The sequence below is a fragment of the Vicia villosa genome, linkage group LG6, assembly GCF_029867415.1.
Source record: "Vicia villosa cultivar HV-30 ecotype Madison, WI linkage group LG6, Vvil1.0, whole genome shotgun sequence".
NCBI lineage: Eukaryota > Viridiplantae > Streptophyta > Magnoliopsida > Fabales > Fabaceae > Vicia > Vicia villosa.
This window is the reverse complement of record NC_081185.1, coordinates 163,222,827-163,235,626: the sequence shown is the minus strand read 5'-3', so window position 1 is coordinate 163,235,626 and position 12,800 is coordinate 163,222,827. Positions and strand designations below refer to the sequence as shown.

The 12,800-nt window shown below is 33.2% G+C and overlaps 2 protein-coding genes across 2 annotated transcripts; both read left to right on the top strand.

The window, feature by feature from the left end:
- The first annotated feature begins 463 nt into the window (after positions 1-463).
- On the top strand, positions 464-10,327 carry LOC131610945 (uncharacterized). Its single transcript, XM_058883048.1, has 17 exons — positions 464-623; positions 843-1,320; positions 1,683-1,774; positions 3,174-3,308; positions 3,458-3,851; positions 4,314-4,432; positions 4,534-4,606; positions 4,690-4,910; positions 4,996-5,037; positions 5,961-6,048; positions 6,304-6,495; positions 6,905-6,984; positions 7,211-7,253; positions 8,391-8,516; positions 8,775-8,945; positions 9,931-9,990; positions 10,095-10,327. The coding sequence occupies exons 1-17, from the start codon at positions 583-585 to the stop codon at positions 10,206-10,208; spliced, it is 2,469 nt and encodes an 822-aa protein (XP_058739031.1). The 5' UTR covers positions 464-582; the 3' UTR covers positions 10,209-10,327.
- Positions 10,328-10,737: 410 nt separating this feature from the next.
- Positions 10,738-11,801, top strand: LOC131615216 (uncharacterized). The gene is made up of 2 exons (XM_058886694.1): positions 10,738-11,455; positions 11,529-11,801. Exons 1-2 carry the CDS (start codon positions 11,267-11,269, stop codon positions 11,799-11,801), a joined length of 462 nt encoding a protein of 153 aa, XP_058742677.1. The 5' UTR covers positions 10,738-11,266.
- Positions 11,802-12,800: the final 999 nt, after the last annotated feature.

Below are 12,800 nucleotides of genomic sequence, written 5' to 3'. Positions count from 1 at the left end.
ATAAATATATCGACACACATAAGAAAAAAAACACATACTTTTTCTACTTAACTCTACCCGTTTTTTAAATTCAAGAACACACCACCCTAATTTACTCATAATTCTTGTTCCCCTACAAAAGAATAAATGTCTTCAATTTAGCCTGATATTCAACCTTCCAATTTTCCAATCATATTTCTTCAAACTAATTTGCAGGAAGAAAAATGAAATAACAAAGTCAAGTATAAAAAAAAAAAATGTGAGAAACGAATTAAAAAGAAAAGAGAGAAAGAAAAACTAGTAAAAGATTAGGTTTCATTTTCTCACATGTTATTAATTTGTTAATTATGGCAATAACTCAACTAATTTCTTCTGTCTATACAATAAATTTAAAATAATGAAAGATAACTAACTAACTTGCATAATCAAATAAAGTTTCGTTTGTGATTTATATCTCCTCCACGTATGCACCTTTCTCTCCATATAGATAAAACCCCGCTAGTGCCACGTCACAACTCTTTCTTTTCTTTTTCTTTCTTCCATCTTTCTCTCTTCTTCAACCTCAACATTTCCCTCCAATTTTCCATCTCTTCCGTTCCATACATGGCAGTTAAACTACGCCACTGCAATTTTCCATCGTTAAGGTAATCAATCAACTTCATCTCTCTTTTCGTTTCTGTTCCGATTAACAATCGCAATTGAACATAGTATACAAATCAACGCAACTGTTTAAGCCCTAAGAAGTAGTGACGTTCTTGGAAGATTTCACGTTTTTTGTTTCTTTCTATTGAGCTTAATCATTTCTTGGATAGAATTCTTTGTTTATGTGTATTCTGTTTTTGATTGCGTTTTTCTTTGAACAGTTCGTCGAATTCTTGGTTTTCGAAAGACCAACGCAATGCAGACGCAAAGGCGTTGAACTTGCATTGCCAGCTGGTAAATAAGGGTAGAAGTTCAAAACAGAGATGCTTCTTGCATCGTGCTTTGTTTTGGAATAGTGAAAATGTTTTAGTTGGTTATAGAAAATATTCCTGTAGACCTAAAAGAAAGGTAAAGAATCTGTTATTTGCGGCTTCGGATGATGGTGTGACTGTTAATGAGGATTCTCAAGATAGTAGCGGTAGTAATGCTACTGACCTTGAGAAAATAAAGGTGAAATTGAATAGGCCGTTGGTGAATGATGAAGATTTCTGTGAGGGGCTTTTGCAATCTTTATATGATGCTGCTAGGGTTTTTGAGTTGGAAATTAAAGAGCAGAATTCGCTCTCGAGATTGCCTTGGTTTTCGATGAATTGGTTTGGAGTAGATCGAGATGCGTGGGAGAAGACACTGTCGTATCAGGTAATTGCAGTACTGATAATTATTACTACTTGAGGTATATTGTGTGAATTGTATTTAATTACCTTTTAAGTTTGCTATTTTATTGACACTCAAGTTTTGACTACGGCTTTGGGATCTAGGATTTCCTTTTGTGGATTTGAAATATAATCCAAATGTACATAATTTATATTGATGGTGTGAAATTGTATCATGCTGATGGATAGATGTTTTCTTATGTTGCAAACTTGCCATTGCTATTAGAACTGACACTGTCATTTCCCAGGTTTCCCATTCATCATATTTCAATTGGACTCATTATTTCCATATTTTTCAATAATTAAGTTTATGCAAAACTGAGAATCAGGTTGCGTTAATTCTCCCAGGCTGCGGTGTACTCCTTATTGCAAGCTGCAAGTGAATTATCATCCCAAAGTGATGGGAGAGACAAAAATGTCAACGTGTTTGTCCAAAGGAGGTAGTATGTTGCTTTGTGTTTTGGTTACTTTTATCGGGAGGATTAAGAAATCATTAGTTGTGCAAAACACTTCTGCCTTTCATTGAATTATATCTTATTATGTGAGGAATATATATTTTTTGGGCTATTTCATAAATGTTATGATAAGCTGAAGTTATCTATATTACATTTTACATCTTTGACATGTTCCCTCATGAAAGAACCTTTTGGATTTGAATCATGGACAGCACATAAGCCCACCTGTCTTGTTCAACTTCAACTTTTGATTAAAATGTTGAGTGGAGTAAGGATTGAAATTGAACTTATACAACTTGTTGTAAAGGGGTTGATATGATGCTATGGACCAACTTTGCCAAAAGCTAAAATAGGTAGATGAAAAAACAAATTTTGTTACATCTCTAGCAGTATATTTGAAATTTTTTATTTTTTAATACTCCCTCCATTTCAAATTATTTGTCCCATAAGGTTTTTCACATGAATTAAGAAAATCAATAAATAACTTCACTAGGGGGTCAGTTTTACTACACTGTCCTTCTTAACTAGTAGACTATCGGACATTGTCATAAATGTATAGTGAAATACAGTAGCTTGGAAGTGATGCAGATAGTATTTATTTGGGGTCAAAGTTGGGAGAAAAGAGTTACTGCATTGAAACAATTAAATGGCAGTGATTATATTTTTTGTTCATTTCTCTTAAGCGACAATTAATTTAAAATGGAGAAAGTATTATGATTAGATAGATGGAGAGAAAGTGAAAGAAAATATTTGAGAGGGAGAGAGAAAGTAAGAATTCTAACTAAATCAGAAAATGCTGAATGAACAATTGAATTATTCAATTCTGTACACACTGATATTTAAAGAGGATAAACAATGAGCGAGTCTTAGAATGTTCTTGGCATATTCTGTTATAATAACATAACAGAATATGCTGACTCAGCTTACAAACTAACTGTCATTATAGTTTTATAACTACCCTGACAGCTAAACAAGCTATACAAACACATAGTAGTAAAGTTAATGCATACTAATACTAACGATACTCTAATACCTTATTAGTTGAATGGTTTTATACGAAGTGTCTACTATTATACAGTTTGCTTGCATCTTGATGTTAAACTCTGAAGTCTGAAATATATACTCGTTTGTTTTACAGTTGAAATATGGTATTTATTGAATGCTATGAGAACCATCTCGTTTGAGTTTTTGGCCTCATGATTAAAGTAGATACTTGTGATGCACAAAATGATTGCATACATGAAAACTTGCTTGACTGCCTGTTAATCTTTGACATGCTTTATGTTTGTTTCATTCAGTAATTCTTTGTTAATCCTTTTAGTTTTGATATTTTATTCTACTCCCTTTTTTGGGCTTTAACACGTTAAGTGGTTTGTTGATCCAGTTTACTCCGGCTTTCTGCTCCGCTGGAGAGTTTAATTAGAGAAAAATTATCAGCCAAACAGCCCAAAGCATATGACTGGTTTTGGTCCAAGCAAGTTCCAGCTGTAGTGGCTTCCTTTATTAATAAGATTGAAGGGTATGCATGCTTTATTAATAAGTTCCAGCAATTGCTTTGAATTCCATTTTAAATAGTTGCTTTTATTAGTTCATGTTCTTTCATGTTTCATCCTTCACATATATATTTTTAACGATAAATGCAAAAATAATTTTTAATGGATTTTCCAGGTCTGGAAAAGAAATATGTGGGGGCTTAAGCAGTGCAAGTGATGTATCTCTTCTTATGCTTGCACTAACAAGCATTGCTGTAATCATAAAAGTTGGTCCGGCAAAACTTTCGTGTTCACAATTCTTTTCCTTGAGCACGGAGATAACTGGTAGTTTGATGGACTTGTTGGTTGATTTAATTCCTATAAGCCAAGCCTATAGTTCTGTCAGGGATGCTGGTCTGTGCAGAGAATTTCTTGTTCATTTTGGTCCTCGAGCTGCAGCATGCGGAGGTAAAATTGAGCAAGGTTCACTAGAGGTTGTTTTCTGGGTAAATATCGCTCAAAGGCAGCTTCAAAAAGCTATTAATAAGGAAAGAATATGGTCAAGACTGACAACATCTGAAAGTATAGAGGTTAGTTCTGTGAAATTTTAAAGTCAACTTGTTTTGACCTTCTAAAGAGAGGATATTCAGTTGAAATGATTACACTTATTTCTTTAACCTACTGTTCTGCTTAAAATGCATCATTCTAATATTTGACTGATGTGGTTTGGATATTCTGTTCTTGACTTGTTTAATTGTATTGACATCTGCAATTTTGTTTTGCTTTGGTGGGATCTGAAACTGTAAAGTTTTTTTAACATCTAGAAATAGTTCCTCGAATAAATATGTGAAAAAGTATAAAAGATTACATTACATTAAGAAAGTACAAGAAAAAGTACTTTGAATAAATAAAATAAAATAAAATAAAATAAAATAAAATAAAATGAATTGAGAAATGGGTTGCATTGAGTATGATAGAGGTAGTACTCCTTTTCGGTTCATGTATATACTTTGTTATAAGTAAAGCTTCTATTTATAGTTTGCATAATGCAGGTTTTGGAGAAAGATTTAGCAATATTTGGCTTCTTTATTGCTTTAGGAAGAAGTACACGGTCCTTTCTTTTATCAAATGGTTTCAATACTCTAGATGAACAAGTTGAAGATTTTATAAGGTACAACTTCCGTTATATGATATTCCTTTCTCCTAAATCTGTTTTGATTTTAATGATTTCTTTCGTGTATTTGTTGATCCATATATAGCCTTTTGTTATAGGCATCTCATTGTAGGAAGTGTTGTATATTATCCTGAGCTCTCGTCTGTAAGTTCATATCAATTGTACGTGGAGGTTAGTATGTATGATCATTCCATCTGACAGATGTGCTCCATTATTCAGTTATGTGGACTGATAAAATCCCATCGACTTTGCAGGTAGTTTGTGAAGAGTTGGATTGGCTTCCTTTTTATCCTGGAAACGTCAATACTGCAAAACAGCTTCACATGCATAAAAGTAAACATGAAGGTCCTCCAAATGCTGAAGCAGTGCCCCAAGCACTAGATATTTGCTCTCATTGGATGAAGAGCTTTATAAAATACAGTACATGGCTAGAGAGCCCTTCTAATGTGAAGGCGGATAGATATTTGTCAATAGGGTAACTACACCAATGCTCTATTATTGTTTGATAAATACCAGTTTCTAATTTAAATTCTTACAAGTATTACCTTCTTTTATGTTAGGCACAAGAAGTTGTTGGAGTGCATGGAAGTTAGGATGCTAAAGTAAGCTATCAGGGAAAACACTGCATATATGATGTTTTTTTACACTCTTATTGTTACAATTTACTGGCACTCATTATTTAAAACCAGAGTTAAATATTGAAACTGTTGCATATGCATTTCTCATGGTCATTCAATATGAAACTTGAAGTAGTTCAAATTAAGTTTGGGTAGCTTGTCCGTTGTGAGTGATTGTTTGTGTTTTTGGCTTTTTGCATAACTGGTTTCAAATGCAATAAATGTGGGAATTTGCTTTGGAATAGACATTTCATTGCTTGTGAAATTTACTGGATTACTAGATTTAATGTAATGATAGACATGTTTTGTGAGGGATAAATTGTTTTCAGAAAATCACTTAATAAGAAAAGTTGCACGTAGTCACTCTTCAAATGAATCTAGAATAAAGGCCCTGCTGACTGGTTCCAATTCCAATTAATAATTTTTTTTCACATTTAGCATGTTTTTTAATGCAGTGAGCTTAATCTTATTACTTATGTGTCAAAATTGTTATCATATTGTGTATGCATGCCTTTGAGTCTCACATCTTAACAGTATACTCTTGCGTCTTGATTAGATCCTAGACAATCCTTTAGGAAATAAACTTGGAGGTTGTTCCAAATGGTGTGCGTTTTATCTCCAACACAATCATTATATGGCTGCTATATAAGCAATCTATTACTAAGAACTAGTTTTGCATTCAGTCCTCGTTACTCAATGTAAACTTGCTAGTTTAGATGTTTCCAAATTATTTGTTTCAATGTTTCAACAACTTTGTGGAGATAATTGTACTTTTGTTTTAATAGTATTTGCTGAAACTTCAGACGCAACATTGACACATACCCGATTTTATTATAAATATTTGCCTATTCCAAAAACTGTTTCTCTTAAAATGTCTGGAGTACTTAAGTTTGTGAAATGTGATGCAGAGATAAGACATTGGAGATCTGTGCCAACAAAACAGTTGAGAGATCTGCAGTTCATTCAAGTGCAATTGTGTCAGATTCTTTTGATGAGGTTTTAGTTCCCATTTTCAAAATTTGAATTCCCGCGAAATGATACAAGTTTTGTCAAATTAGAAATCTCCTAGAGTAGCAAGTATATAAGTTTGATTTCTTGTCATTTTTGTTTCAGTTTTTGAATATATTAAGTGTCAACGTTCTTTAAATATTCTTACTTCATACTCCATTGGATGAACCTTGAACCTTTTGTTTTGACATATCTTCAGCTAGGTCCTAATGCTATGGATTATCTCTGGCCTTTACTTTTCAGGTTTTACAAAATGTAGAAGAAGTTGTGCTAAAACTGGAGAGTTTGCTTCAAGAGTTGTATGCATCAAGTGTTAGTTCTAGAAAAGAAGATTTGAAAGCAGCCTATTCTGTTCTAGAAAAAATACGGAAGCTCAAGAAAGAAGCTGAATTCATTGAGGCATCTTTCAGAGCAAAAGCAGATTCACTACAAGAAGTATGGCTTTATGTCCTCCTCCTCCTTTATCAGTCAGTTCCTATGGATTATGGTTAAATGTTGCTGTGATATTTTGACTTTCACAGCCGTCCATTTTACATTTCAATGGCTTTTTCTTAATTTCTCAGAATTGGTTTTAAAAGTTTATTTAACATGTATGCTGGAGGAAAACAATTTTCTTTTTGATACGCCATTTAAGGTGTCTTAGCAATTTTCTTTCTCAAAATAATGAAGTGTTACTACTATGAGTTATACTAAATTTATAATTTCTATGCACAGAGATTCATCATTGTCTTGCTCGACTTGTATTTATCCCAGTAGTAACATATTTGCCTTTTGAGAATATATTTGTATTTTGTTATCGATGGCATTTTTTGTTATATTCATTCACGGAGTTGATGTTGGTCAGTCCCACAGTCCAGTTGGTGCAAAGCAAGAGTATTTTAAAGCAAAGAGCAGAAAGAGTGCTAATGTGGTTAGAAGCAAAAAGTAAGAAATATGTTTGTTAGCTATTACTTTTTATTCAGTATTTGTTTTCTGAAAAATCATAATTGCTTGATATTATATTATTATTATTATTATTATTATTATTATTATTATTATTATTATTATTATTATTATTATTTTATTATTATTATTATTATTATTATTATTATTATTATTATTATTATTATTATTATTATTTATGTTTATATAAAATATATGTTCTTTTCAGATACATAGGCAAATCTCAGGGGTTCAGAAACGACTTTGTACAGGTTCAGATAGATATTCTTTACCATAATTTCATGATTCTGATTTGTGTTTAATGTTATTAGGGAAAGGACGGCTAGCTAGACATTGTAAAGGTCTATTTGGTTTTGCTGTTATTGTTGTTATTTTGTCCTTTGATATTTCTTTTCATTGTCTGCTGTCAATAGCAACTCCAGAATTATTGTATAGTGCGTGGAAAACTGAACATTTGGTTGTTGCTGGCACAAAAATAGATTATATTTGGTATTTTCTGTAAGTTTAGGTAATAACTACGTAGTTGTTTAAAATAAATGACTGGCTGTTTGAATAAGCAATTTTGTGTGTGTGAAGAGGTTCTGTTAAGAGTGAGATTAACCAAAAATATCTCTGGTCTGTTGGTTAACATAATATAATATCAAGCTTCTTGCACCAAAAATATCTTTGGAGAACATTTTCCTTTGTTTGGTGCAAGAAGCATTCTGCAGACAGCATTCTCTCTCAAATTAAGTTAGAGGAGCTTATAATGCAATTTAGTTTGCTCTTAATATTTCCTAATAATCTTTCAATATGATGGTTTTCTTGTGCTTTACTTTGTTTGCAGAAAATTATCTGTTCTAATTTACTTAAACCGTATTATATTGAATGTTGAGTAATGTGGGATTTGATATCTTCTTTGAAGGACAGTATTATCAAACTGTCTACATCAAATGAAGATATCCTGGACCCAGAAGCCAGTGATGTCCATCGCTTTAAAAATTTGAGAAATGAGTTAGTTGAACTTGAGGGACGGGTTCAAAAAAGTGCTTATGAATCAGTAAAGGACGAGGTATATCTTAAATATCTCCAGTCTGTCTTCCAGCGTCTAGCTTATTGAATCGTAAGCCTGTAGTATACATATTTCCTTTAAGATCGTATTTGAGAGACAACTCGTAAGAGACTGGAGATAATTTTTCCGAAAACTATCTACTAGTCAGTTTCTCTTAATATAACTTGGTATCTGTAAGTGATACATACACATCAGCTTATTTTGTTTCTTAAGGGACATGTGCAATTTTAAAATTTGACTTGTCCAACTAACTCTCTGTAATTGATTACCTTGTTATGATCTATTTGTTACCATGAATTTTCGTTTACCTTGTCCAACTAACCCTAAACCTTTACAGGAGTTGGGACTTATGGATGATGGTGCTCGACATAGTGATGATGCTGGAGTTGTTCAGATGGTCCAAATTCAGAAGGAAGAAGATATTATAAAAAAATCTCTTAGCAAGCTAAAGGAAACAGGAACAGTATGGCTTAGTCTTAAGACTTTTCTTTCTTGGAAACATTATGTTGGTTTAGCTTATGAATTCATCTGCATCTTCACATTGATCAGATGAATCCGACAGTTCAATTACTCCCTTAACCAATTTTTACGAATGAAATTGGTTAGCGTAATATGTATTTCTAAAAAGTCAATGATAATATTGGCAATGCCCTCCTTATCCTTAAGCCATATTTGTTTCTTGTCTCTAACATGAGTTCTGATGCCGCTACTCAACAAACAGGATATTTGGCAAGGAACACAACTTTTAGCTATTGACGCTGCCGCCGCCATGGTTTTAGTTAGAAGAACCGTGATGGGAGATGAATTGACTGAGAAAGAGAAGAAAGCACTCAAGAGAACCTTGACTGACATGGCTTCAGTTATTCCAATTGGATTTCTAATGCTTCTTCCGGTGAGTTCTGCTCTGCCTGTTTTAACGATTTAAGTTGGGCTAAATATGTTTTTGGACTTTGCCATGTTAGCCCATTTTAGGGTAAATTTTTCTGACACTTTAGTTATCAGTATCAATTGTCCATAATCCAATTGTGCGTGTTAAGTATAACAAGAACTTAGTATTTTGGCATGAGGGATGCACTTAAAATAGTAAATTGTAGAGTTATAATCTTTGACTGAAAAAGCAGCGGTTAAAATTATATTAAATATGGTGCAAGAATATCTAGGACAAAAGTATGAAATTACAAAAAAATGCACTGACTAATCTAGAGGAACCAAATCCATGCAACCAACATTATTCTTTCTGTTGTGATCATGCTTTCTGGGCATTATGGCTCATCCCCTGTCATTGCTCACTTGTGAGACAATATTGACAGAAGCTTTTGCTTCAAAGCTCAACAATCAAATAATTTTCTGTCATCTTGTGAAGCTGATGTATGTTATTAATCATCTTTCACATTATATAATATATGTAAGCAATTGTAATGTAATTGAATCTAAAGATTCGGCATGACGTAAAAATCCTATTCCATAACAGTTGAGAGTTAGTATAGCATCTATTATCATGATTTAAAGAGATTCCTACTCCACCGTTTCCCTAGTTGGTTTGGCACTTTCAAAATTTGAAATGATCAATTTTCCTCTATAATTTTACCGCAACTTAGAAATATATTTTTCTTCATTCTTTACCTGTGATGTACGGCTCTGGTCTTTGAGAATGATTTAGAGTTATAAAAAAAAAGAGAAGAATGGAAACCTATAGAAACTTATTACTGGTTCTGGTCTTTGAGAGTGATTTAGAGTTATAAAATAAAGAGAAAAGAGAAGAATGGAAAGCAATAAGAACTTCTTACTGTTTCATATACTTATATTTGGTAGGTTCTTATAGGTTACTGCTGTTGGATTTGTGTGGTGTTCTAAATAGCCATATTAATTTTCTACAGGTTACTGCTGTTGGACATGCAGCCATGTTGGCTGCTATTAAGAAATATGTACCAGCTCTGGTATGTACATTGTCATTCTTCTGCTTTTATGTTAGATCTCCTATCCATAAATTGATTCTCCAATCATGAAATCGTGGGAATATGATGTATCTTCTTTTTGGCAGATACCATCGACTTATGCACCAGAAAGGTTGGATATCTTGAGGCAGCTTCAGAAAATGAAGCAAATGACACCCAGTGATATGGGCTCAGACGAGGAAGTAAAAGAAATTAATTGAACATAAAAAAGTGCATCCAGATTTTTGTGTAGCATAGCTAGAAAATTACCATTCTTTGTGGGGTAGTATACAACTGGGGTTTAGCCCTTCTTTATCAATCCCAAATTTCTTAAAACAAATTTTGGCATAAAGAAATTCATTCCACATGTCTGGCATTTCCCGATGAGCACCAACCGGATACAATTTTGCAGGGCCCAATACTTAAAAGTGTAGCCATCTTTCCTTTATACTGACAGATATGTGATGTTCAAAAACTGGAAATTTCCAGCTTCCATATTGTATCTGTTAGATATTCAATCATAGATGCATATAGTTTGGTTAGGTTTCAAGTTGTTGCACTCTGTACAGGGTCATTTTGTATCAATGATTACATGTGTGTGCTTTTCCTGTATTCCACGGCCATTGTTCATTTATTTAAAACCTGACTGAACATATTGTTGACACAATTTGATGTTTAGGTCATCTCTCAGCTAGGAAAACCGTTTGTGAAATGAGGCAAGAATAAAAAACAAACAGTATTGAGTATGCTTGCAGTGAAGTAAGAACAGAACGTGATTAACAAGTCATACTGTTCCGACTAATATTGTTATATATTACTAAGAATAAAGATGATATATTATTAAGAATAAGAGGTTCCTTTTATAAGAGAAAATAGAATCAATCACCTCCTTAATTTTATGAGATATAAAATAATAAGAATAGGAAGTAATATATTATAGGCAAAATACTCTTTTTCGTTCTCTAACTTTCATTCGGGGTCCATTTTGGTCCCATAATTTTTAAAAAGTTCAAATAACTCTCTTATCTATTAAAAACGTAGCACAAGAGTCCTTTCCGTCCAATACAGACAAACGGACGTTTGTAGATGTTTATGTGGCATCTTACGTGGACGTTACTGTACTCTTCTCCTTCGTTAAAAGGAATTGGGGGCTAGGGTTAAACCAGATTCTTCTTCCTCTACCCAATTCTTCACAAATTGGGGGTTAGGGTTTGCTCGATTCCAGCTTTTCGAGATTGGGAAGAAATTGGGGGCTAGGGTTTTGCAGAAAGATAACTTCATGAAGTCGTCTCAATGTTCGTCACATATCTTACAAGGTAGCCATGAAAGTTTGAATTATGCGAATTGTAGGAATGCGAATCTGCTATGTAATGTTGTGGTATGCCATTGTGGAGCTAAAGCCACCCTACGAAAGTCAAAGACAACGAAGAGTTTTGGAAGACAATTTTGGGGATGTCCTAATTTTAAGGTAAGTTAAGTTTTTAGTGATTGTTGGTTTTCTGAGTTTATGGTAATTTAACATCAATCTATGGCACATGTAGGGACCTGTGAATCCTGGATGTGGATTTTTCGAATGGTATTTGGAGGAAGCTGAAGATAAAGATGGGCATTGTATGCAACATATGGTGGAAAAGCTTGGAAACAAATTTGAAGACCTACAAATGGATGTTGTCAAAGTTAGATTGTCAATTGAAGAGATAAGGAAGGAGACTGATCAAATTCAAAGGCAACTGAAGAAGATGATGAAATTGGAAAAATGTTGTAGCTTGATGATTGTGATCATGTTATTGGTTATGTGTTTTTTTAAGGTTTAGGTGTAATTTTAAGGTTTAAGTGTAATCAGTAGATGTTATTGTTACCAGTAGATGTACCTTTTAACATTAATGAAATCAGTGGTTTGGTTAGTCTTAATGAAAGCAGTGGTTTGCAATATCAAACATGTGTGCAACATTGAAAGATTGTAATAACACCATACATGTTCATTAACCATACATGTTCAAAACCAAACATTTTCAAAACCATACATGTTCAAAACCATACATGTTCAAAATCATACATGTTTAAAAGCATACATGTTCCAAATTGACACTGACAAAAGATGAAACTAACAGTCTAAACAATCTAAATATTCTAAACATTCTAAACATTCTTCATGGATGAGTTTCTCTTTGTTGGAGTTGTCCTTCTAGTTGTTGGGCCAATTCTTGATGCACCTAATCTTGTGGTTGGTCCAGGTGGTACCCAAGGAGTTAGTGCCCTTCTCACACTCAATTTCTTTTTTAACACCCCATATTTTACATTTATTAATTTAATGGGAGTTTAAATTAATTTCTTTGATTATTGGTATTTTAATTGGACTTAAGTTGGAAATTGTGTAAAATAAGCTATTGGGCCAAGTTGTGGTTAGTAATGGAGGGGGTGTGATTGATAGGCCCTATTACTAACGTTATTTTGCTTTATTTTCATAAAATAAGAAAAAAAGAAAATTGGAAAATAGAAGAGGAAAACCTAAGAGGAAGAAGGAGGAAGCTCATGGACAAAGACTTATTTTCGTATTCATGAACCTTTACAACAAAAAATTCCCGCGAGGAGGGCTGGTGTGTTTTGGGCAGCTGTATGTTGGTGCATTTGGAAACAAAGGAATGATATGGTGTTCAATAATGCAGTAGAAGATGTGGAAGAGATAGTACACAATGTAAAGATGCATTCTTGGTGGTGGATGGCTATTGGAAATAAAAAGAGAATAAAATGTTCCTTCTATGAGTGGTTTAACTTTCCTATACAATGTATGCAATTGTAATGTTTTTTAGCTC

Excerpts from the sequence above, each read along its gene's own strand:
- LOC131610945 (XM_058883048.1), top strand. The coding sequence starts at position 583 with ATGGCAGTTAAACTACGCCACTGCAATTTTCCATCGTTAAG. Across the intron at positions 6,496-6,904 it reads AAGCAGATTCACTACAAGAA|TCCCACAGTCCAGTTGGTGC; the intron begins GTATGGCTTTAT and ends GATGTTGGTCAG. Across the intron at positions 8,517-8,774 it reads AGCTAAAGGAAACAGGAACA|GATATTTGGCAAGGAACACA; the intron begins GTATGGCTTAGT and ends CTCAACAAACAG.
- LOC131615216 (XM_058886694.1), top strand. The coding sequence starts at position 11,267 with ATGAAGTCGTCTCAATGTTCGTCACATATCTTACAAGGTAGCCATGAA. Across the intron at positions 11,456-11,528 it reads GGGGATGTCCTAATTTTAAG|GGACCTGTGAATCCTGGATG; the intron begins GTAAGTTAAGTT and ends TGGCACATGTAG.